Here is a 26169-nt window from a genome sequence, read left to right on the forward strand (position 1 = left end):
TATGTGTCCCCAAACCATCTAAGGTTAAAATTGGAATTCTACTAGAAGATAATATAACTCAGGCTAATCACAGTTCAAATTCTGATGTGAATTTTGCTGTTAACAATCAGTCAACAAGCCTGTATCCGTCTCTCTCTTTCAGAGTTTAGTTTTGTGTATGAAGTACATTTATATATACCAAAAAAAAACCCCCAAAACAATACAACTGTCAACTGCCTTAGAGGACACAGGCAAGGGAGGAAAGGCTCAGAAAATTAAAGGCATTCTTGTAGATACAGTAATGGTATTGACACAAAGCAGTGCCAGGAGTCTAATAACAAGGAACTTGTATTCTGAATATTTGCATTCTATCTCAGGCGTTGTAAATATGGTTACATTTCTAGCAATTTATCATTATATTCTTGACTTTAGGGAGACAGCTATAAGAAATGAAAAACAATTTTTTTCAGAACATATAATGTATTTTGGTTTAGTGAATGCAGAGCATATGAGCACAATGAGGTGTATGCTTCTGTTGGCTTAACTCTGACCTCGTACCTTAGACAAGCTAGTTTCTGAAGCATATCTATATAATATATACAATACCTATTGGTATTCAAAGTTTTAGTAGTATGAAAAACAGTGGGGAAAATTGAAGATATGAAAGCAGTGATTTTTCTTTCCAAATCTCATTTTCTATAATTTCTTACAGCTAAAATTGGATTGGATGTTGTGCAAATAATAACAACAACTTTAATTTCAATAGTTAATGTGTGTTTATATGGTACTAATTCCCTTTTTTTTTTTTTTCTGGTAGCTGGTCACATTATCCACCAAAATAGGAAATTAACTTTCTATGCCACATTTTCTAGTTAATAGGAATTTTATGCTTTATCTGCTATGCTAGAAGTAATTTTCCTTTCATTCTCCATCTATCTATACCATCCACAGAAGACAAAATCTTTTGAGATGCATATGCCTTGAGTGTTGGTGCTGGGGTTTTTTTCAAAAATGTTGCCCTTCTGCTTTTTTTTGCCTTAGTTAAATATAGTGAAAATGTGAGTAAACTGTATCATGAAAGGTACATATGCTTAAAACTAAATGAGGTAAAACCAAAAAATAAGAAAAAATCAATTTTCACATTATCTCCTTACTACAGAATAATAATTTAGGTTTTTTTTTTTTTTTTTTTTTTTTTTACATCCCTGAAACTTGAGAACTGGAGCTTCCTTAATGCATACTGGGATTTCTTTTGATGAGTTTTCAACACAAGCATGCTCTTAGTATTTGTAGTTAGAGCATTTTAAATAAGAAATTGCAACCTAAGAAAGAAAACATTCTCATTTCTAAAATCCACTGAGCCTTTGTGTAGCAGTGGTCATTCCAAGATGCTATGCAGAAAAACTTTGTCCTCGTTATTAGGAGCAAAGGAGCTTATACTCCTCAGTGACATGGCTGCTGTGATACTGATGGTGATTTACTTGAAGTGTTCAGTGCTCTCATGCATCCCACAACTATAGGCAGCAGTCTGAAAAGTCTGTCTGCTACCAGATTTTCTAGGCTCTGAAAAAGCCCAACAAAATTAAGAATGAAAAGAGGGAAAACAGAGCAACTGGCATTTTTTCTCATCACTGAAACAATATTTTAGCTGTGGCATCTCTGCATTCTGTGATTTACCCTGGTTACTCTGGATTTGCTTCTGTGTCTTTACGTAATAGGGTGTTAATTCCACTGTGATTATAGAGCAGAGATCCACCCCTAAGCCTGGTTATGACAGGACCACAGAGAAAAAGGAACACTTCTAGCCCTGAGGAGAAATTGCAAAGATTGGAAATGTTTTCTATTGGTGTGCTGAAGAATCTGAAGATGGGATGAAGGAGATTTCAGGACAGCATATGACTTTTAGTACAGCTTTCAGCAAATCTAAACTATCTGCAATTTCAGCTGTCAAAATTTTGATGTCAGTATTTAGTACATGAACTCTTCATTTTCTTCTACTGTCATATTAAAGTATATAAAATGAACATTGATATAGAAGTCATCTGTGATTCAAGCACAATTTACAGACAAAAAATCTATTTTAAGAGGATTTTATATTTAAGAGGATTGTATTTTTGTAGCTCCGACCTTCTCACACTTGCAGTGAGCAAGTGTATAAATGTCTGTAAAATTTAAGAATTTATTTTTATTATTGAATTTGGGACTATTTAAAAGATGTTGTAGGTGATTAACATTGAGAAAAATGACAAGAAAATTTATGCAGTGGTGAATACAGCTAACAATGAAATAGGCAAACAAATCCAGGGACAGCATTAACTTGAACTCATCTTGCATTTATAAGATGCTGACTGCCTTTGATGACTGCAGTGAAGCTGTTTAATAGCATCAGGAATGTGTTTACTTACAAGATGTTTTATAGACCTAGTACAAGGAGTTTAACTGCTGGATGAATTTTAGGTAACATTAAAATTATTTTGAATCACTCTCACTCTAATAAATCTCCTGGTGGTCATTCTACTTTATTGTTGTTGTTGTTGTTGTTGTTGTTGGGTAAGTTGTTTTCTTACTCTAACTGTCCAAAGGTAAATTAAATACTTCCTAGTCAGTACATCGTTAACTATTTATTAGCTGCCATTTTCTTCCTTATATTTTCCTTTTTCTCCTTATATATTTAGAAAAGGAAGCTTATAGAGTCATCTGAGTTATCTTTTCCTTTTTTTTTCTCCTGACAGTCCCCTCATAATATTTTTTAAAGCATATTGATCAGGTTGAGTCAACTTGGAAACAGAAACTGTAGTTTTAGAAATACATTCTATCCTGTTTATCTTAGTTAACAACTTTGCAAAATTAACTATTTAATTAGAATATCACAGACAGAAAAGATGTTTTCAAGATGTACTGCACATAAGTATTGTCAGGCTAACTTCTGTATACCTGCTGGCATGTCAGTTGGTGTGTCTGTTTGGTCTGTTCACCATATACTGTGACTGTTATCTGGTAGCATGTTATAGGAGACATGGATTTACTGTAAAATATGAGAAAATTTTGGGACAAGGAAAAGAAAAATACAAAGGCAGTGCTGAGAGACAGAAGACTATGAAAACACAAGTTTCATTGGGCTGGTGACTCAAAGAGCAATCTATACTCTTTATTTTTAGTTCTTACTAGATATAGCCAAATTATTGTAATTTCCGCCATAAGAAAATTATGTAAGTTCATAAAATACATGGAAGAAAGCAAAGTGGGTTATAAACATTTTTCTGCAGAGGGAAGACTGAGTGTTTTCCACAGAGAAGACCTCAGATGTGGTGTAGGGTACTCAGGATTTAAACAGAAAAGTGTCTGAGACATTGAATCCTAACCCTAATGCAAGTAGATATGTGGACCTTAACACTCATTTTGTTCGTATATCTCAGGACTGAATCTTGTGGGCTTTGAACACCTGATTCAAATTAGTCATTAGCCAACAGGGGGTAGGTAACATGCCTGTCTTTTCCCTTTGGCTTCCACCTTTTCCTTGGATCATGGGTGACCTGCATGGATAGTTTCCTGTTGATGCACAAAGTGGTGTGAATTGCTTTGTTTCCCTGCAGTGACCAGGAGAGTGCCTACTATTTTGAGAAATAAGTTTGCATTAACCTGGCTTAATTCTGCCTTCTGACTGATTTCTATTAAATGGAGCTTGGCTATTTTAAATAAACTTTTTAGAAAGTCATCTCATGCAAGTTTGCATACAGTGCCTTTGTAATAACACCATATTGTTTATGAAGCATCACTATTACTCTGTGGTGTTAATATGTTGTTTATCAGAGTACTGTTGTGGAGAAACAGCTCCAGTCGCATGGTATTCTGTGGGGAACAAAGCTATTGCAATTCCTTCTTAGCTTTACTAGAATTACCCTTGGGTGGGTGAGAACATTTCTCACTTTTTAAAAACTTGATCTCAGAAGAAATAGCAGGAGGCATTCAGAAGATATAATTATTTAAAACTGGAGTAGTAGAAATTTAAAAAAATGAAAAAAGTTCTAGGTTCTGTTCTTTAGGAGTAAGAAGACAAAATTTTGTTCTAAAGTGTTGCAAATGACAGTAGAGAAGAGAGATGTGCATGAGTATTAGTGCAGAATGAATAGCATTCATCATTTTCCTTTTCTGAAATTACACCAGAAAGAATACTCATTTCACTTCATGAGGATGGAAGAGTTGAGGTCTCTAAACAGATTAGAAGACTTCTGTACTCTGTTATGTGCTGTCAGATTTTTATATAGTTAAATCTTAACTCTGGGTGGGTTAAGAAGCTTTATACTACTGAGTACCATCACTGTGAATAGTATTGATGAAAATCAAGCTGTGGAGGGACTTTTTTATTTTACAGTACAGCCCTGCACTATGTCAGAGACATATGGTGAAGACTTCCCCTATATGGGGAAAATCGAAAGTATACTCAAGCTTGGACAAATTTTTGACTAAAGTTGATGGTCCTGTTCTGTCTCAGAAGTGAATCAAAATTTTATAGTGACAGTGAGTTGAGACTTCTCAGAATTGCAACTTGTTCAGAGCCAAGGGGCTTTTTACCCTCAGTAAATTTTATTGCCTTCAAGTATTTTAAATGTGAGCTGTTTTAGTATCCTGTGTCCTCAGCAAAAATCAGGCTACTGTCTATTAGAGTCTCAGCCACTTTACCTGGTCATTTTTTTCAAGTGAATATCTTCCCATGGAGAGTTTTTTTTCCAACAAATTTATATTTTCTAATAAAAATCTATGTTACATTATTTCATTCTTGCTAGAACAGTGTTTCCAGTCAGCTTCATTCCATATGATCGTTATTCACTTAGGATCCTTAGCATCAAAATGCTTACTACTGCATTTTAAACTCATCTGTGACCCTGAAGTGTACTGAATAGTAAAGAAAGCAACTGAGATGACTTTGCTGTATTTTGTGATTTTATCACATGCAGGAAAACTTGCAGTGTGACTTTAAAATCTGAAGGTAAAGTTCTCTCTTGCAGAAAACTGTATTTTCCTTAACTGTTCACCAGGATTCTTTATTCCTTAATAATTTATTAATTTCCTTTGATTTGATAAATACCTGTCAAAAGCATAAAACAACATAATGATTTTTGTAATGTTCTTCATTAGAATGCCTGTGAAAAGGAAGAGTTGATTTTTGGACAGAGTTTGGTTATTTCTTCATGTTGCTGAGTGCAATATATATCTTCATTACAAGTTCAATTTTGGTTTTGTGGAATCACTTGTCATATGTTATGTAGACCTGATGCATAAGAGTCCTAGCAGACAAAGCATGAGGACAACTGTAGTACAGCAAAATATTTTTTATGTGACAGGTTGACTTTCCCTAATGATATATTCGGCTTTACTATTAAAGATGTGCTTCAGCCTTTTTAAATAACACATTTTACTCTTCCTATGTATGAATGTTCAGAATGTTACTCTTCCTAACCTTTTTAGTTACTTCTCTTTTTAGATCAGTTTCTTATACTCTTTTCCCATATTGAGAAATTGCTGATTTTATTAGCAATTACTCTAAAGTTGACCTCTTATTCATAGAATTGTTCATGGGATTATCATACCATGTATGGGGAACATGATTAGAAAAAGATTAACAATACCTTGTAGACAACTTACAACTATTTTACTTTGTTTTTAACCTTTAGGTATTATTTATGTTTAATCTTTAGGCATGTTGCTCACTTGAAGGCAGCATTAAAAAAAACTATTATGCAGAGATGAATATACCAACTAATAAAATTTGGTGAGATATGATATTTCCTCTTTTCTGGTTTAAAGAAGAATCTATAAGTATTTGTCAAGTACTGTCAAAAAAGGTTGGCTTAATAATGAGAAGAAGACCCTAATGGACACAAGAGTAATTTATATATTACTGAGGGATTGGGTTTTTTATAGCTATAATATCACTAAATTCTTTTTTCTACTTTTGTTACATCACAAAGATACAGCAGCATTTGATATCCAAACAAAAAGTGTTGGAATTCTGGGCTCAATAATCAAACATGTGAAAAGATTTTAGATCTTCTCTGTAGTGACAGAAGCACTTTTTTGAAGTGCCTTTGATATGTTCACGAGTCCATTTTTATCATTTTAGTCTAATGTTTTGATTTCAGAATGATGATTTAATGAGAATGAAATTTTTTTCAAAATTTGAATGCTATTTCAGAAAAGAAAGTGAACTGGATTTCCACTAGCAGTATATGCAGTGGTGGATGCACCCTCCTTTTGCACAGTTCCGCTATCTCACACAATAGGTTTTTCAGGGAGAATTTTGGCAACTGACTGATTTTTCTTCTTGAACTGGAATAGATGAGCAGTGATACCTTCCCTAAATTTGTGCCCATTTCAAAAAAACAAGTATCTCCATGAAAAATCTGCTCACTGCTTCTTGAAGGGATTTTTTTTTCTGTATATTTAAAATTGCCTTTATTCTCAGGAACTATTTAATGATCAGTGATTTGTGCTTTGTCCATGTTAATTGCTGGCGTTACTATGATCTGGATTTTTTTTGTAGTTTTCCTTTTGATCCCTCAGAAATATTCTACTTAAAAAGGAAACGGAATCTGATTGCAACTTAAATGTGTAAATATAGACTTTTGAATTGGAGTTTTGTACAGAGAAAATTTATTAAGGTTGAATGTTTCCTCTTCTCTATAAACAGATTATTTGACTCCTCTCTAGATCAACAGCTCATTCTGAACCTAGTCTTTTTCTGGAGAAATCCATAAGCATCCTGCTTTGTTACACACCACTTTTTAGTTTTTGTTTCTCATCTCCGTATAATTCTTACAGATATGATGTTTACAAACTATTCATTTCTGACATACCAGGAATACAAAACGTATTTCAAAATTCATCCATTGTTTGTAAGAGTGTGAGTCAGATATGTTGGCCTAGGTGGACTCAAATAGAAGCATGACTTTCTGTCATAACTTCCAGAATCACATAATAATGGATTTCATTATTGTTCTACCAGAGGTAAAAAGAAATAAATACAGAATAATAAAGCTACCTGCCAAAGCTTTTCACATTAAGCAAACTTTGATTGACTAAGCATAAATGTGTAGGTGTTTGCAAATCTCAGGAAGAGAGAATTTTCTCTGTCGTTGGAACAAATGAAAGGATAGTAGAAAGGAAAGAAAGTTTTTGGAGGGAAGAAAAAGGAAATGTTAGGCCAGAGCACCTTATTTCCCCCAAAAGATCCACTATCTCTTTTTCTCAACTGTAAGAATGGGTGAGAGACACAGCAATAAAGCAGATTTTCTTGAGGAAGGAGAGGGAAATAATTTATTTTTACCCTGCTACATTTCCATTTTATTTTTCAGAAAGTATGGCAGTATTAGGAAAAGCAGTCAGAGAGTTCCAGAATAACATCTTACTTTTTCCATTACAGAGAAGAATGCAAATGTCCTTTGCTCTTTATGCTTCCCTGTTATAGGACAAGATATGTTTATTATATTAAAACATTCTTGAAATGTAGCTGTCAGTAACAGCTCTTTTCACCTCTTATACTTTCCTTTGTTTTCTCTTCTTCAGAATTACACACATTGCTATATATTTTGTACTCAGAACACAGTTCATGTCAGTATTTCATAAATTTAGTTGTGTAATAGCTTGGAATTCACAGTTTATAAAACAGTTAGATATGTATACTAACATAGGGATATAGAGTTATATGCCTGATGATAGATGTTATCAAACCTATTCATAAAAAGCATTTTTCAGTTTAGCCTCAGATTTTGTTTATCCTTGAAAGTCTGTGTCAGCACCAGCATTAAAGTAAATCTAGTTTTTAATGCTATTTGAGTTCATTTTATGAGACATTATAGAAGATGAATTATGCATTATTTTATGCATAGTTGCAATGGTGTCTTTTAGAGTTTAGATTTCATTTTATTTCATTTCATAGTTTTATTTAACACTTGAATTGTCATGGCCTTGCAGTGTTCTACTGTTTTGGACTTCAGCCTAGGGTCTATAGACCTTCTATTTTCCTCCTATTTCTTCACAGGCCTGTAACAGCTCTTCTGTTTTGTTTTTACAACTGTTCTTCAGGGAAGCTACTTTTTCGACAAGATTGTTTCAGAATAGTCCAACAATAGTATCAGAAAAATAAACAGTGAGTTTGTTTAAATGACTATTTTCTAATGTTGTTCTTATTCTAGGGGGAATGTAGAAATTATAGTCTTTTTGCACATTCCAGTCCTAATCACTAGTGTTTCTTTTAAGAATACCATGCTTGAGGGAATTCATCTTGCTTACAAAATTTCATGATCTCAAGAAACAATTGCCAAATCCCTTATGTTTATCTTTTTTTCTTTTTTTTTCTTAGTGTAGGAATTCAGGCTATTCAAGGCCCAGAATTTACACCTGACTGAATGAATTCCAAATTGGATTTTCATGGAATTTATTAGGGAAGCTATGTAAAATAAGGCTCTAGTAGAGAAGCAGTAATGAAAAACAACATCCTTGCTTAACTTTTACACTGGTAAATTCATTTATTTATTTATTTAGGTACTGAAGAGGAAAAACCCTGTTGTTCAATACAAGGCCTCTGGGTTTTATTTTGTTTTGAAAACTGCTTACATTCTTAAGCTTTCTCATTTTCTTAGAAAAAATCAGAAGCTGAACTATTTTCTGCATGATTGCTGAATGCTTAAATCAAGTCCACACAGAACCCTTGACTAGCACAAACAAAAGTGGAGAGTTCAATTGAGGTCAAGAACAGATAAATGTTTGAAATAGCAGCAGGTTAAAATATGAATGCTTGATGTTTTGGTCTTCAATTATTTCCCCTTTCTTATGTTTAAGTTATTGGCAAAAAAATGCTATGTCTTATGCATAGGAGGATATTCTTGCCATTAGAAAACATTGCTAATATCTTGGCATTGAAAACAAGTCATGGTGGACATGCAGATTATTACCACATTTGAAATCATAACACAGACATGTCTTTTTTCCAAATGCTTTGGGTGAATCAAGTAAACAAATGAAACCTGAAGATTTACTTTTTTTTTTTTTTTTAAGCTGTGTTTTGTGTATTTCCTTAGATGCAAACTTAGGAACCAAAATCACATGCTTTTCATGTTGATTTTTCATTAATTTTTTTCTTGTCTTTGTGTCTTCCATCAAATATAAGTTCATGTCTGGAGAACTAGTTTCCCATGGCTTGGACAGGTATATTCTTCACTGGTTTATAAACTGACTGGATGGCCAGCCCTGGAGAGTGATGGTGAATGGAGTTGCATCCAGTTGGTGGGTTGGTCAGAGGTGGGATTCCCCAGAGCTCAGTATTTGGCTCAGACCTGGTTAGTATCTTTATTGATGATCTGGACAAGAGCATTCAGTGCACCCTCAGCCAGTTTGCAGGTGACACCAAAGTGGGTGGGAGTGTTGATCTGCTGGAGGGCAGGAAGGCTTTCCAGAGGCCAATTATAGTATAGGCCAAGGCACAAAAAGGCCAAGTGCTTGGTCCTGTGCTTGTGTCACAACAGACCTGTGCAGTGCTTGTGGCAGAATGGCTGAAAAAATGCCCAGCAGAAAAGGACCTGGGGGTGCTTGTTGACCACCAGCTAAACATGAGCCAGAGTGTGTGCCCAGGGGCCAAAGAAAGCCAATGGCATCTTGTCTTGTATCAGGAATAGTGTGGCCAGCGGGACCAGACCATGATCATCCTCCCAGACTCAGAACTGGTGAGGTCACACCTGAAATCCTGTGTTTAGTTTTGAGCCCCTCGCTACAAGAAAGATGTTGAGGTTCTGCAGTGTGTCCAGAAAAGGGCAGTGGAGTGCAAGTCTGATGAGAATTGGCTGAGAGAGTTGGGGTTGTTTTGCCTGGAGAAAAGGAGGTTCAGAGGGGACCTTATTGCTCTCTATGACTGCCTGAAAGAATGTTTTAAGTGGGGATTGGTTTCTTCCAAGTGAAAAGCAATAGGAAAAGAGGGAAAGGCTTCAGGGTGCATCGGGGTGTGTGTGCGTTAGATTGGATCTTAGGAAAATTGCTTCACTGAAAGAGCAGTCATTGGAACAAGTTGTCCAGCGAAGTGGTAGACTTTCAAAAAATGTAGATGTGGCACTGGAGGACATGGTTTATTGTTAAAGATGGCACTGCGGGGTTAACAATTGGCGTCAGTGATCCTAAAGGTGTTTTCTAACCTTAATAATCAATGGTTCTGTGGAAAATTGATTTTTAAAAGCATTACACTGTCTATTTTCTAGGTTGGTGATTATCCCTCTAGAAGTCTAAATTGGACCGAAGCTTCTTCCTCTCTCTCACATATTGCAATAAAGAAAATAAACCAAAGTTAGCCAGAATTATCTTAAATATGAATTCAGATGTGAGAACAGGAGTATGGCTATTGCTGTTCACCAGTAGATTCTAAAACTGAAAATTAGGAAAAAAAGTAATACTTTATTCATCTGCTGTTTCTTATGGTGTATTGTCTTTTAAGGTGTCTGTTGGATATTGTTATGAGATTGCACATTATTTTAAAGTAAAAGGCACTAAACAATCCCTGAGAAATTTTCAAGAAAGGTTTCATTTTTATTAAAACACAATATTAATAGATAATAATGTTAGAAAAAATATTCTATTTACTAAACACTTTTTGTCAGTTGTTTTGTTATGCATTTATTCAGTATGATGCATTACTTCTCAGTTTTACAGTATTCAAGTTAAGCAAATGCCAAAATAAAATGGCAAATAGTCCACTTAGAGGGGAATAAAAAAGAACTGAAACAAACCAAGTAAAACCCAGACCTTGAAAGTCTAAAGAATTTAGTCATTAGCACTTGGAATGCTCTCTGTATTAGCTGCAGGAATTTCACAGTACTGACACAATTTCAGATGGTTCACTTAACACTTTGCTAAATCATTTGTACATTTTTATCTGTTTCAGCTGGCATGGCTGCCTTGGAAATCTTCAGTTTCTCTTTTATCATAGCACACAGGTATCAAGTTACAGGAAAGTGTGCCTGGTTCTGAGAAAACCGTTTGACTTGACTGCAGTGCAGAATCCATGGAACTTTTTTTTCTTGCTAAGTTAATTTGTGGTATTCTTGTGGTGTCCCTGTGAGTGGAATATTACTGTCGAGACTTCTGCCTATTCAAAAAAGTTCTTCAAGAAGTGAAATGTGGGAAGGAAAGTCATATAATTGTTATGGGGATGAGAAGAGGAAAAGAGAGGAAGATAGAAATTCAGTACCTGCACATTGTCAAGCGCACATGCCCAGACAAAATCACTCCAGTAAAGTTGTGTTTGAAAAAAAATAGGACATATATACTGATGAATATTGTTTACACTGTATAATAAATTCAGGAGGAAAATTTAAAATAAATATAAAGGAAATGCGTAGCCTTTTTTCAAGGTACTGGGCTTTCCACCTCCTTTTCAAAAAAGGTGCAAGAGCTCTAGAAAGCTTTATAAATACATTATCCGTAATTTTTCTGTTTTCTTGAATTTGTAGTGCTAACAGAATTGTGTGAAATTCGTTTACAAATACATGTGTAGCAATGGTGTTAAAATGTCTTTTAGCTTTAGTTGAACATTCGAAGAGTGATCCAGGTTAAATTCTGTATGAACTAAAGAATAGGTTTAAAGACTCAACAAGAAGTTTGTCTTAGCCAGAATGACTGGAAGTACACTAGTGCTCAAATTCTTCAGAAATAGCTATGGCAGTTAATGGATTAAACTGATTTAAAAATCATTCTTATTCCTACTTGTACTTTTTTTTCCCTAGACTGTAATACTGTGCTATTTCATGTGCAAAAAAAGTGAAATTATGACAGTAAAATAAGTTCTGCCATGACTTAAAATGGATTATATGAATGTTACCTTACAATGCAGTGTTGAAAAGAAAATCATACAGTTATAATTCAGTCATGCTTGTGCATAAGGATGAATTTATAGTGCCAAGAGGTGAGTGTTTTATGGCAAACAAAGCCAGTTAACCGGGTCATTCCAGCAACTTTGAACTAATGAGTCATTTCACACAGATCTCATATAGGTTTGTTTGACAGTTTCCAAAATGCTGTAAAGGCAGCATTTAAGAATAGAGGAAAATCTATTGTGGATTATAATTTCAGTCATTCAACTAAACTGTTCATGAGTAAAACAATTGTAAAAATTTAGTTACAAAGGCATTGCTACTTTCAAAGGACTTGTGATTAAATATTTATTTCTGCTTCAATTAATAATTTAGGGTTGCCAAGCATAAACAGGCTTTGGTGACCTGAAATGACTTTCAATTCACTTAAATAAATAAAAAAATACAGCAGCTCAAAATAGTTATTCCCATGGCAAAGTTTATTTCTCTAGTTATAAAGAGTAAATTTATATCTGTGTATCTCATTTCGTAGATTTCTTGACATTACCTAAGAAAGTATGATGTGCAGCAAACTCTCTAGCTTTATTGATGGGCATGAAAGTTAGTATTGCTTTTAGAAATTCAATATACAACAAGTATTATAACAGGATTTTCGTTTTTATTCATTTGAAATATTTCTGCACTTCAGTAGCTAGACCATGGAAACAACAGACAGGGCTTGGTAGCTGTGGTGGCCAGAGGTTTCAGTTTAACACTCTGCCATTTTCTGGTGGGAAGAAATGCGACAGATGAACCAGTGTGGAAGTTATGCATCCCTAGAAATGTTCTTGTAGATAGCACTCCATTGAATAGAAGTTTAAAATTATCTCTTATGTTTTTGTACAATTAGTTCTGTAGCTTGTATGTCTTAAATGCATAATAAGGATTATCTATTACTATAGCCCTAGATTAATTCTTACGTAGAATGTTGGTGGGTTTTATCAAATTCTAATATTATCTGTGAAAAAAGTTGTGGTTTTTTTCCATGTTTAGAAGGGCAATTTATCACTAGACAGAAGTTATATCAACTAATACAAAAAACATGACTGTTGAAATATCTGACTAGAATTTTTCTTTCTATTGAAAGCTAAATGCTTTCTCATTTGTGAAGATATATATGGTTTTCTCATAAGATTGATTTTCTGTGAAGTAGGTGATAGGATTGTTTGTAATTTGACTTCAGTTTCCTTTTACATATTTATTAGAAGAGAATAATCGATTTGATAGCAAACTATTTCTATGAAGACTACTGGATATAAAATTGAAACTTTATTACTCAGGTTTAGCAGGAAAACTATAATTTATTCTCTTTTTTTACCTAGGATTTTTATATCACAGAAAATATCTTTAGTCTAAACACAGAAAAATTTTTCAGTAGTCACATTGCTTGAATGAATCATCTCACTTGGGCATTATTTTCTGTGAAAGTAATCACATATATATTATTTGAGTGGACATCTCTGGTTTTTCAGGTATTTTTAATAGACATACATAGATGTAGAAGTAATTTTAAATGGATTGTTCAGGTAGATTATTCTCATATGTCAAGATAAAGATTTTTCATACTTTACTTTTCCATATTTTTTTTCTTTTCATAGAGCAATATTCTCTTCTTAAATAGGTTGGTAAAAGCACTTTGAATTTTTGTGTTAATACTACCTAGCATTCAATGTGAATTTTCATATTTCTAGATATTATGAGTTAATTCTAACATCTTTAGGAAAAAACCCACGACTTGGCTGAATTTAGGGACCAGATAGGATCAATACTGCTCTGAAAAAAAAAAAAAAAAAAAAGATAAGAGGTGTGTGCACAGTGCATGGGGCTCTGCATCACGTTTAGCTTACTTAAAATGGCAAAATTAAGTCAGGAAAGTTTAAGCATAATTAAGAATATTTTCTTCTAGCAAAGTCCAGAGGGAAATATTACTTATAGAAACATTATTTTTAAAACTCTCTCTTTTCTCTAAAATATTTACCTTTCATATGTTGTTTTTTGGGGGGCTTTTGGGGTTTTTTTGTCTGTTGATTTTTTTTGTTTGTTTTTGTTTTTATTTTCCTTTCAGAGTCCAAACATGGGTCAGTGGTGTCAAAGTTTGTTAGCTAATTGTCTCTGAGAGCTACATTCATATATACAAGTGTGTAGTGTTTTGCTGTTCTTTGTGAAGGGCTTGTAAAGATCGTATCTCACCTTAATAATCTTTACCTTTCATGTGTTTATGTTTCACACATGTAAAGGAGATGGAAATTGTTAGTATCTTACTGCTTTTGTAGAAGAAATTGAATGAGAAATTCCATATAACAAAAATATAATGATATTCTTCTAAATATATTTTTTTTCTAAAACGTGCCACTGGTTAACAGTTTGGATTACAGCACACACATCCACTTGCCCTTTGCTGGATTATTAATGCCTGGAAAATCTCTCAAAGCTCCCACAGTGTTCCTGTACGGGGTAATTCCATCATGAAAGCAGCCCACATTATACTCTCATTGGTGACCACAACAGCTGAGTTTTAACACTGAACATTCTTGAATAACATAAAGGCCTTTTTTATTTCCACTCTGCTCCTCTGAAAGCAGGAAGCTGGGAGAAGGCATGGCTGGTGGAGCTGGCCCAGACTGGCCAAAGGGGCATCCCACTCCATAAAACATTCTGCTCAGTGATAACAGCTGGCCAAAAGGAGGAGGATGGGCTGGGAGGGGGAATATTGGTGGTTAAGATATGGTCCTGTTACTTCTGCTGTGCTCCAGAAGATGGCTGGGGATCTGCCTGCCAGTGGAAATTAATGAATGAATTCCTTATTGAATTCCTTCTGTAGTCCTGTGACAGTGAACAAGCCATCGGGTGAGCAGTAACAGTTCCTTACTAACAACTGGGAAAAAATGGACAATGTAAAATTTACTAGGAGCAAATGTTTCACATCAGTAAACCTGAAAATACTTGACATTTCTTTTTTAGCTTTCCTTAAACAGAAATGATGCTGCACTTTAACCATATGGTTTAAATGCTGCTCAATGTGTGTGCTACTTTTTCTAGTACAGGTCCCTGGGGAAGGTAGCAGAAAGACATCACAGATTTATCTGTAAGAAGGGCTTTGAAGTTAAAAACTCCAACAAAACAGTGTTGTTTAAATGTCTAACACAGGAATAGAATAGTATCTAGATTATGGTATGCTAGTTTTTAACATGGATAATTGAATTACCTATTTCATGACAGCTACTTGATCCGGGATGACTTAAATTTTATCTTTAAAAGGCTGTTTCATACAGAAGCATATTTAATCCCAGGGAAAGCCATATATAGCTATCAAGGAAACAATAGTTTTTTAGTATAATATGAGCTCAAAATGGACAAATGGTTCCTTCATGTGAAGAGTTTGCCAAAGAGGAACAGTTAATATTATTGTGTGATACGGCAGTTAAACCTCGCTTCTTGAAACCAAATCCTGACAGCCTTCCTAATTTTAACTAAGTAAAAGGAAAATTCTAGTCAATAATTTACTCAAACTTTTGATTGTTTTGATCATTGTTGCTAAAACTAATCAGTTTGGCTTGTGAATAACAAAAAAAAAATAGGTTGTTTTGTCTGACTGAGAACTAAGCTAGCCCTTTGTGATATTCATAATGCTTATTTCAAATAAGCATTAAAATGTGTGAAAGGTTGTTCAGACTATGACCTTTTCAAAACTGCTGTCGCTATGATGCACATTTCCTGCTCTTCCTGACATTGGGTGATGTGTTTGGCAGAATAGAGGATTGCCTGCTGTGCTGCAATTGAAAAGCAATCAACCATTTGAATAAGGGTCCATGTATCTGTGATGAGGCAAACATGTAATTTGTTTCCTGCTTTGTGTTAAAGAGACTCTTTTTGCCACTGGTTTGATGTTAAATGAATTATAAACATTTTTTTCAAAATAAAGATAATATGTGAGAAAGACAAACACAGCTAATGCTAATCAGAGCTAAGGATTTAATTGAAAGTAATGAATTGCTGGCTTGAAACTGCTCAAAGACATCAGTCTATATTTATACTTAGAGCCAGCAGTCCTCTTAATGCAAATCTATTCAGCTGTTTATGGCAGACCTGTGTGCATTTTCCATTCCCCTTGTGTGAGGCAAGTAGCATGTCTGGAGCCTACAGACCATTTTATAAATTAAATGGTCGCTGGTCAAATGTAAGGAGGGTGATTAATGAAGGAGATTTTTACAAGGTCCATATTGTGCCCAAGAATCACCTCCTAGCAGTGAGAGAATTGGGCAACTCCTTCTTGGTTCGCATGAGCATGAGGACTGTGCTTGCCAGGAGAGTAATGTCACCTGAGGGAGCTGGCAGGTGAGGTGGCACCTGGACCCTGCTGTGTGGGCCCTGGGCACAGGGCCAGAGCACTGCTCAGCATCACTGGGATGGTGAAATCGAATTTGGTACAGGCAGAAATCCGAACAGACACCTCACAGGAGGAAAGGCTCTGCAGTGGAGTTGTCACAGGCATTTGCTCTGATGTCAAACAGGTGTTTCAAAGCCCTGTTAGCGAGCAAGAAAGTTTACTGAAGCAGGAACACATGGAAAGCCTTTGTAATTGCAGAAGGCAAGGGTCAGGCAGCTGCTGAGCCCCCTGATGTGGGCACCTGGAGTGGAGTAAGCCTATAAAGGGGTTGCAACGAGAATGAGAGAGGACCAGGGGAAGGCTCTGGAAAGGGGGAAAAGTTTCTGCCTAATAAGCAAAAGAGGTTTTTGTATAGTTTTGGTTGCATTGTAACTTCTCATTTTCTTATGTGGCATTTTTTGTTCTTGGTCTTCCATTTCATTCAAGTAAAGAAGGTATGATTTGATTTTTCTCTTTTCTGAGGAAACTAAATTCTGTGAATTTTGCTAAAGATGGTTTCTAAGTGCTGGCAAGAAAAACAAATTCATATGATCAAAGATGCTAACTTGTTTCTGGCTGACAGATGGACTTTTATGGGAGGTTTCAGTATTTCAGGTTAATAGCAAGGCAATTCAGCATTTACAAATCTCCCTGATATTACTTGGTATTATTTTGTTCTCCTTTTTCTTACTGTATTTTTGCACATTATTTCCTTTAAAAGTGTGGCACATTCTCCTAATTTGTTCCAACTTACCTTTTTAGGGCAATAAGAAAGTCACTTTATTTGAATATAGGCCCCCTATTCTCATAAGTGTATTTAGGCTTGACTATTAAGGTTGAAAAAAATCATATACAGTCATAATGCCTGTGTCAGTTTCTGTTAGCTGGTCCTCACTGATAAATACTGAGTCCACCAGAAGATCTCAATCATGTCCTATGGAGGTGTAAGTCTTTACAGTACTTCCAGTGCCCCTACCGGGAAGGAAGGAGGAACGGTAGATGTGTGTCTGAGGGCAGAGGGAGATGGCAGGGAAGAAGGAAGGAGAGACGATACAAGACCCAGCCAAAAACTTATTTTAGACACAAGTGGAACAGACTTTTGTATAAAGCACTGGACCTTACTTGCCTGGGGCTGAAAGAAAACCGTGCCATGGACCGATAATGGTGAGCCACGTGTATGGTTTTCTTTCACTCCTGCAGGTAGGAGCAGGGCTGAAGGGTGTGAGCTGCAAGGTGCTGTTTCTGAGGGCCATGGGCTGCAGCTCCTCATCCTACCCCTGCATGGCTATGGGGCTTTTGTTTGTCCTTGCTTCCCACCCTCCCATCTTTGAGCCACTAGTTCTCCTAAGTTTGTTAAGATATGTGCCGTTATGTGGTGTCAATTAATTACTATAATCATTATATTGGCAAATTTTTGAAAAATTTTTTATTTATTCTCAAACAATCCACTCTTTTCTTTAAATTTTGTCTTCTGCCCAAAATATTCTGAACCAAAATTAAAAAAAAATCTAAGTTTCTGAAGAATTTAATATACCAAGACTTCTGGATAATGAGTAGTGCAGATTTAGTGTCATGTTGAGTCAATGTAATTATAAGCTGTTCTGGCTAGTGAAATACAAAAAAAATTGTTAAAGAACTGTTGCTAAAATGCTACAGTTCAAAAAAAGAAGTCTAGAGCTTTAATATTTATGAGCAGCTTCTCACAGGTCATACTGGGGTCTTGCTCAGTGCTAATGCCCTACGAGTCTTAATGGTAGGTGATGATAAATCTTATTTGCTACTAAAACCTGAGACTACACTGAGGACCTACTAAAATAAGCATTACAGTCTTGGTTGGGCCTTTCATAGATAGCATTTTAAGCAAAGATATAGCTGTAGAGGTGGAATTGTAATTTGCAGAATGGTTTTAAATAGAGGAAGGGGGAATGGGACTAAAGGTCTTTTGACCCCAAAAATTACCATTAGTTATTTGCACACAAAATATCAGTGCATCGTCTTGAAAAATAGCTAAATAGCTACCACTTTGTTTTACATGACACGTGGGTGATGCAGCAGGTTAGGACAGAAGCCATGAATGTAAATTATGTTTTTAGGGTAGTAAGAAAACAGTCTGAGTTTGTGAGAGAATGCTCAGCACACAGAAAGCCTCTGTGTGTGTGTGTGTGTTCCTGCCTGGGGCCAACTGTAGAACATGGTGATTCGTACTCTCATGAATTTCCAGAGTTTCACTGTGCAATGTTTCTCTAAACTGATTAGATAAAAGGATAAAGTATCTGTGTATTTCTGTGAGTCTTTAGCATGCTAAAACATCAGCTTAATTCCCAGATGTAAATGAATCAAACTGTGACCTACAACTTGCTCAGCTATGGATGCTGTTGAAGTATCCTTTAAATAGGCAGCCTGTATGAGGAATCCCAACTGAAAACTTGAAACTGTATTTTTTTTTTTAAGGTAAAACTATTTTACTTTATTTACTTCTAAAAGTAAAAGCTTCTGCCCTTCTATTTGGTATCTGTTTAGAGTTTTAAATTTCAAGAGGATCTGAAAAATCTATGTGACTTCTTTGACTGTCTTGGGTGTAATACATTTTCAGTGATAGTTCTTAAAGTGAGGTTTTTTTTTAACTTAAGGCTGTGATGATTTGAATGTTTATTGACTTATTTTCAGATGGAACAAAGTACATTTTGTTTCCTGTAGTACTTTAGATCCTTTCAAAATGTGTAAATATGATACTTTTTTTAGCTGAAAATTTAGAGTACGTAGCTCATATGGGTACATGCGTCCCTGTTTTTGTGTTGTGGCATTTGACAAATGTAGACTTGCCTATCATCGCATAAGCAATAACAGTTGCTGCAAAAATATTTGCATTCATGGCTAGATTATTTGTCATCCCAAATTACTGGCTTTCAGTCTCTTAATATTGAATAGGCTGCTTTCCTTCTCAACTAAATTACTGAATTATATATCTAAATACAGCATCCTAAGTTCTTCTCAGACTAATTTACTTTCTAAAACGTGTGCTTATATAGAACAACAGCCTTCTGAAACACTGTGTTTGTGATGATGATGGTCTCCTGAATGGGTGCTGCACCGTAAGCAATTTCATGCCAGGAGACTTAGCTACACTGACATTCAGGAAACCCACCCAAACAACCAAAAAAATCCCCAACAAACTGAAAAAAACCTCATCAAGGTATCAAAATTATACCTCCAATAATAATATATCCAGGAATGAATAGCAATAGTGTCAATTTCCTGATGGTGACTGAAATAGTCAGCCATTCGTGGATAGGCTGCATATCGCAGCCCATATTGGTTTAAAATGTGATTTCTTTTTTGTTAATGGCAAGATTCCTGTAGCTTAGTAGCAGTTCTAGTCCAAGATTAAAATTATGGAAGTACCTTTTTGGAAACAAAAATAAAATGAAGGATTTGCCAAATATAGTGATTTTTGCAATTTGGACTTGAGCAGTGAAAAGCAGCAGAAATTGATTTTACTTAAGCTCATTTTTGGTTTTTCATTTGTTTTTTAACTTATATCTAAACCCATTTCTTGATATTTCTCAGTACCTCTTTAGATTGATTGATTTGTTTACTGTGGGATTTGCAGGGGTCCCAGGATGAGGGAAGAGACAAGAATCTTGACTCCATGTTTCAGAAGGCTGATTTATTATATTATGATATATATTATAATAAAAATGCTATATTAAAACTATACTAGAAGAATAGAGAGAAAAGATTCATCAGAAGGTGAGACAGGAATAGAAAGCAATCAATAACAAAGTCTTGTGACTGCTCAGAGAGTCGATGCAGCTGGATCCTTGATTGGTTATTAAGTAGAAACGCCTCACATGGACCAATCAAAGAAGCACCTGTTGCATTCCACAGCAGCAGATAGTTATTGTTTACATTTCTTTCTTGAGGCTCCTCAGCTTCTCAGGAGAAGAAAATCCTGGCAAAAGGATTTTCATAAAAATGTCGTGGTGACAGTTTACATTTTCATAATTGTGCACGTTTAGTTCAAATTTATGGTTGTGAGCATTTTGTCACCTGTTTTGGAATTACATGGATTTAGTTTGTTTCTTTGCTGTGAGCGATCTGGTAAACAGAGTTTTGTGGAGTGCTTCAGTGTTCACTTCTACCTGCTTTTTCTTAAATATGTGCTGTAAACACCACATAGCTGCTTCTTCTCAGTGCAGAACAGTACCTGTTCAACATGTTAAAACGTATGGCTATAACATAATGCTGACTGAAGGCTTTAGATTGTATCTGGAGAAAGAATTCTGCTTCTCTTGAGGTCATTGGGAATTTTAATACAGACTTCAATTGAAGGAGTTGCATATGCAGTGATGTATGCAAATTTATGTATTGTTTTGGAGCAGTTAATGGTGTAAAATGAAGACATATATAAAACATTTCATAATAAATACAGTTTTTCATTAAGGCAGAAAAGTTGCTTGTTTATTGCTGTACATAATTGGTATATGTTGACAAATACCAATATTATAAATATCAATATATGTAATGTAAATTATTCTCTCTTATCTGAAAGAAAGTGTTTTGCATTCAGGCATCAGATTCAATTATAGTGCTAAGATGAAGTCCCAAGAGAACTCTTAAATGAGTTCTATTTTCATAACATACAGCACACTACATTTTTGAGTCACCACACACCTCTCAATAATTCAGAGCAGTTGTCAGATGGAGTTATGAGATCTTTATCTTCAGTTCAGAAAGCATAAATAATAATGGTTTATGTCCTTTGTCCTCAAACTGTAACAATTCCATCACTTCAGAGAAGTTCTTGCATTCTGTAATGTGAATACATGACATGTGCTGTAAAGCACTTTTGGGTATTCCAAAGCTTTTCTTGAGCTTAGCTTTAGTATAAGTAAAGAGGGAAATTTGGTTGACCATAACTTCTGTCAGTTGACAACTGTTGCTCATGTATAGTGGTGATACATTGGCACAAGGAGGCATACTTTCAAAAACTTATGGGAAAAACCTAATGTTGAATTGGGTTTTCCTGTTTCAAGTCATTTTGGTGCATAAGCAGGTAAACCCATTGTCAATTGGGTCTTTACATGTATATAAAAATCACTGTGGCTTAGTTATATCAGCCATACAACACCTGAGGTGAATATGTAGTCCTCTCAACTTTGTGCTGAAATTGTTATCAAGTAATACAGTGAAAGCATGTCATTAGAGCTGAATTTCATGGTTGTGTGCTTTCTCTAGTACATTTGTCTAGAAAAATTTGTGCTGTGTGAGAAAGCAAGAAATCAAAGCATGGTTGTCTAATAGACCTCTAGGCTTCAGAAGAAAAAAATGGTGAGATTTTATATCTGTCACTGAAGTGAAAAACAGAAATCCTCAGTGGCTGAAGAAATGTGTGTCAAGCTCTTGTATTCACATGTTAGCATTTTGCTATGGAAAATGAATCTAGAATGATCAAATTACTACCAAATTATGCATTGTGATTTCCTTCTTCATGCTATTTTTATGTGGGTTAGCCAAGGATGGATTCAGCTAGGATGTGAGGATAAGGGAAGTATTGCAAGGAATTAGAATAACAGGTGTTTGTTCGGGATATTAGGAGTACAAATTGAGAGACTAAAATTAAGTAACTGTGAAGGGCAGTGTCTATTTCAGCATTTGGAGGCATTTTAGTATTTTTATTTATATTTTATGACACAATTATGTTATCAAATAACTATTTATTGATAATTGCAATTGACATTTCTGCTTTCATATTCACATCGTTTTCACATCATACACTTTCTCTTGCCAAGAAGCCATAGTTAGTTCTATGGCAGTCAAAATGGAAACTGGGCATATAATTAGGAAATATTATTGTTCACTGAACTTCCCCTTTCACCAAGAGATCTGCTACTGACAATAGTGCTTATCTTACATGGTGGCAGCAGCACAGATAGGATAGAAAGCAGACAGATGGCTTTGGTAGCCTAGTGTAGACAATCCATATCCTTATTTTAGGAGCAGAAGGAACTGAAAGTTATGGCCAGCAGAAACTCCTCTTTTCTACTGCAGCAGTCTTAAAGCTCTGTTTGCCATCCAAATCACATTTGTCATAATTCATGTGACTCATTCTAGCCACCATTCACTTGATATATCTGTCCTGCTCTTCCATGCTCTGTTTCCTGAAATGTCATTGTAATGCCACCACAGAGGTTTTGTCTTTTTTTTTTTTTTAATTCTCCATATTGATTCAGAGCCCTGATTCAGCTTTAGTTATTCTCATGGATCAGTCTCAATGTCTAAATGTCTATTTTATCTGCCTGTCAGAGTTTGTGGTGTTTTTGGAAGATGCTATTAGTCATGTGGTTTAGGTTCAGGTAGTCCTGCAAGGAGTGCAGAGTTAGATTCAATCCTTATGGGTCTCTTCCAATTTGAGACCGAGCCTATGTTTTAAATTCTAGAGAATACATTGTTCCATTGCATGCAACAAAATAGCAATCTTATGGTGGAAAACTTCAGCATACATTAAAAAAGTAATGATTTACTATGAATTTTTTAATGAAGAGTAACTCTTGTTACTAGGTCTTGCTCTAAATTACAGTTTGCCTATGACAATGATTAAAAGTATAAAAGTCATGATAAGGAGACTAATTTTTTTAAAATCAGGCTGACCTATATTTAATATTAGTCAAGGATGTAACAAAAGACATAGTCTCACTTCATTTACTCAAATTAATCCAATCCTTTTTGTATCTTGCATGCAATTAAGCAAAATGAAGCTATTAAATAAAAACCTATTTTTTTTTTCCGTTTTTAAAGGGTATTTTGGTCAGGATGGCCATTTTGGATCATGTGAAAACAAGTACTGTGGTCTGGGCAGGCACTGCGTTGTGAGTGGGAAGACTGGCCAAGCCGAGTGTGTGTGCATGGAGCACTGCAAGCCACATTACAAACCTGTGTGTGGGTCTGATGGAGAATTCTATGAAAACCACTGCGAAGTGCACAGAGCTGCCTGTCTGAAAAAGCAAAAGATCACCATTGTACACAATGAAGATTGTTTCTTTAAAGGTAAGCCTGGCTGAACAATATCTGGAATATTGCTATTGGGTGTGTGTTTTCAAGCTGTTCAATTAAATCTCTATAGCGTCTGCACTCAGTGTACAGTGAATAAATGACTTGAAATATTAATACAGCAAGTATTGCACTCCAGAGTTACCTTATGGATTTTTTTTCCCTTTTGTTTATACTCAATGCTCTAGGCATTTAACCTGAATAAACCAGTTGTCTCTTAGAAACTAATCTACGGCAGCTTGCCTTACAAATGTGGTTGCTGACCTCATTCATCTCAATGTGCTTATATCCCGAAGCCTGAGGGATGTTAATCTTAGTTGCAGGAAAAACAGAATTTAGGATTTCAGAGGAATTTTGGAAGGTTGCAGGACCTGTGTTGAATTTGGTGTTGAAGTTGATAGATCAGCAGCTTGTACATGGCTTAATGGTTCTTTCTTGCTTTGAATTTGGATAATGAAAGTTTACTTGTGTAGTCATCTAAGCATGCAAGATTAGTTACTTTTTAATCTTTTGAATGCTGAGATGTCAGCCTGAATTCTGAGAGCTACACCTTATGCTAAGCATTTTATGCTGACAATGTCAACAATTGCAACATGCTCTTTTTTTGTATAATTTGAGCACACCTTGCAGGTTTCTGGAACTCTGCCAGTGCAGACTTTGAATATTTGTGACTACTTTGACAGATTTTGAGTGTGTTTTCACTGGTTAAAAAGAAGTGGATGGTTTTGGTGGGAAATTTTTTTAATAAGGCCCTTTTTTATTAGTCTTTTTAGTGCTTCTTGAAAACATCATAAACTCAGCAAGTTCATCAAAAAATGCTGAGGTACAGGTATCCATAGGTTAAACTGGGGGTGTGGAAATCTTCTAACAGGAATCCCTATGTAAGTAATAGCAAAAGTTTAACTTTGTTCAAAACTAACTGTGAACATTGTATAAAATTGGTATGTCATTACAATATATAGGCCTTAAGTACGTAGCATGTTTTCTGAGGTAGTGGAAAATAAAAATGGGATTCTAGGAATATAACATATAGTGCTTGTAGGGAATGGTTTGTGCATTAACAACAAAACATGAATGCTTCCATCTTAACAATCACAATCTCTTTAAAAAAACAAACAAAAACTTTGATGAAGTACTCTGGTAGACGAAATTACTCTAGAAAACCACAGAATTTTTATATTTATGGGGCTAATTTCAGTTCTTTAGTATGGTGTATACAACAGAAATAATTTCAGAGCATGTGTGGGAAAAAATTATAGCATTGCTAAATTTTTTTCCCCTTAGGAAAAGAGAGATTTATTTATGGAAATAAGGCAGTACTTAAGGTAGAAATATAACCCAAAGGTTGCCTTAAGTTTTGTTAGCTTATCTTTGTTTTAAATTCACCATGCTTCTTTCACACTCGTTGTTGTGGACAATGGAGTATCTGAATGATGTTCAACTTCAGACACCTAATTTAGATGCTGGATTAAAAAAGTTAAAAAGTAGGTTTTTGCTTTAGTCAATTACAGTCTTTAGCAGAGAGTTAGGGTATCTGACTTTGTCCGAGATGCCTTCTGAAAACTATTATTTGTCAAGATACTCAAGTTCTCTAATTTGGGCTATAACTGCGTGCCTAAAAATAATGTTAAATATTTCATTTTCCTTCTTGTTTCTCCTCTTATTTTGACTTCAGTAGTGTTAAACATATGAGATGAGAACAGTTATTTTTCTTTTTATTATTTCATATATATGGGCCTTATCAATCTCAGTTTCTTCTACGTTAACTTCACCTGCTTCATTGCTGTAGTAGAGCGCCATGCTGTTAAAGCATTGTTGCCTTTTGTGACTATCTTCCAACATCTCCCGTATTTTGTAAATATCTTCCAACATCCACTGTATCTATATGGTAGTGGAGGCAGAAGATGTCATGCTATTTTTATATGATTTCTTTCTTTTACAAAACATTTCTAAGCTAACCACTAGTAGATTGCCTTCAACAAAGCTGAAGGTTCTGCCAGTTACAGGTCAAAATTATTAAAAAGCTAATAGGAAAAGCCCTTAAGAGTGCTCCTCCTGGATGGAGAAGGTGAACCCCTTCACTACTGATGGTGTCAGAAGGGCACTGCCACATGTCCTCCTTGTTAGTTTAGCTGACGTCCTCCAGCACAAGTGATCTCATTTCAAGGAGCTGCTTCTGAGACCATAAAAATTCAAAGAAGATCAGAAAACAAATATTCTGATGTCGGAACCCAGGACACCCCTCTGGGTGCCCTGGATGGCCCAAGCCCCTGGCAGGGGCCTCTGAGACCCTGGCATGCAGACAAAGACACGATCTTAGCCCATGGAGCAAATTATCAACTCTGTATGAAGAATTACAAGCCACACAAGTTTAGGTATTACAGTAGAAATAATCACAAAGTGAAGGAAAGAGTTTTTGAGTGCTGTACAGGGGGGTTTTAAGCCTTGTACGCAGGGGTCTAAGTTTTGTACATGGGGGTCAGAAGTTCTAAAATGGAGGGATTTGGGTGTGCCCTGTCCTCCTTCTTTCTTCTTCCTAACCTCCATGTTCATGGTGATGTTGGCACTTTTAGATTGGCTTAGAATAGAAGCTGACTGTCTAACATAGGTGATAGCTATTGGAACGGAATAGTACACGTAGTTTTTAGTATAAAAGATAGCACCAGCCTCGGGGGCGGAGAGTGTGCCTCTGGCTGACCTGCTGAGCAGACTGCAACAGCTCAGGGAGAACATCTTTTAGATAACTTACAATAAACTACCTTGAGACCGGACAACTGAAGACTACTGAGCCTTTCTTTGAAGGCACGGGTTGGAGGAGAGACTTTTCCATCTTTCGGGGTCACCCCTGACCTGGGGGACACTCTGACATTCTGAGTGCTTTGT

The 26169-nt window shown here is 35.5% G+C and overlaps 1 protein-coding gene across 6 annotated transcripts in view; it reads left to right on the top strand.

Moving 5' to 3' along the window:
- The window catches only part of FSTL5 (follistatin like 5), a 271571-nt gene that overhangs the window by 60913 nt on the left and 184489 nt on the right, over positions 1 to 26169 (top strand). For all 6 annotated transcript variants that reach the window (XM_038136446.1, XM_038136448.1, XM_038136445.1 and 3 more), the window contains one exon: positions 23035 to 23283. In XM_038136446.1, coding sequence (XP_037992374.1) covers positions 23035 to 23283 — 249 coding nt within the window. The remainder of the gene's footprint in view (positions 1 to 23034; positions 23284 to 26169) is intronic.

Source organism: Motacilla alba, chromosome 4, assembly GCF_015832195.1.
Source record: "Motacilla alba alba isolate MOTALB_02 chromosome 4, Motacilla_alba_V1.0_pri, whole genome shotgun sequence".
Taxonomy (NCBI): Eukaryota; Metazoa; Chordata; class Aves; order Passeriformes; family Motacillidae; genus Motacilla; species Motacilla alba.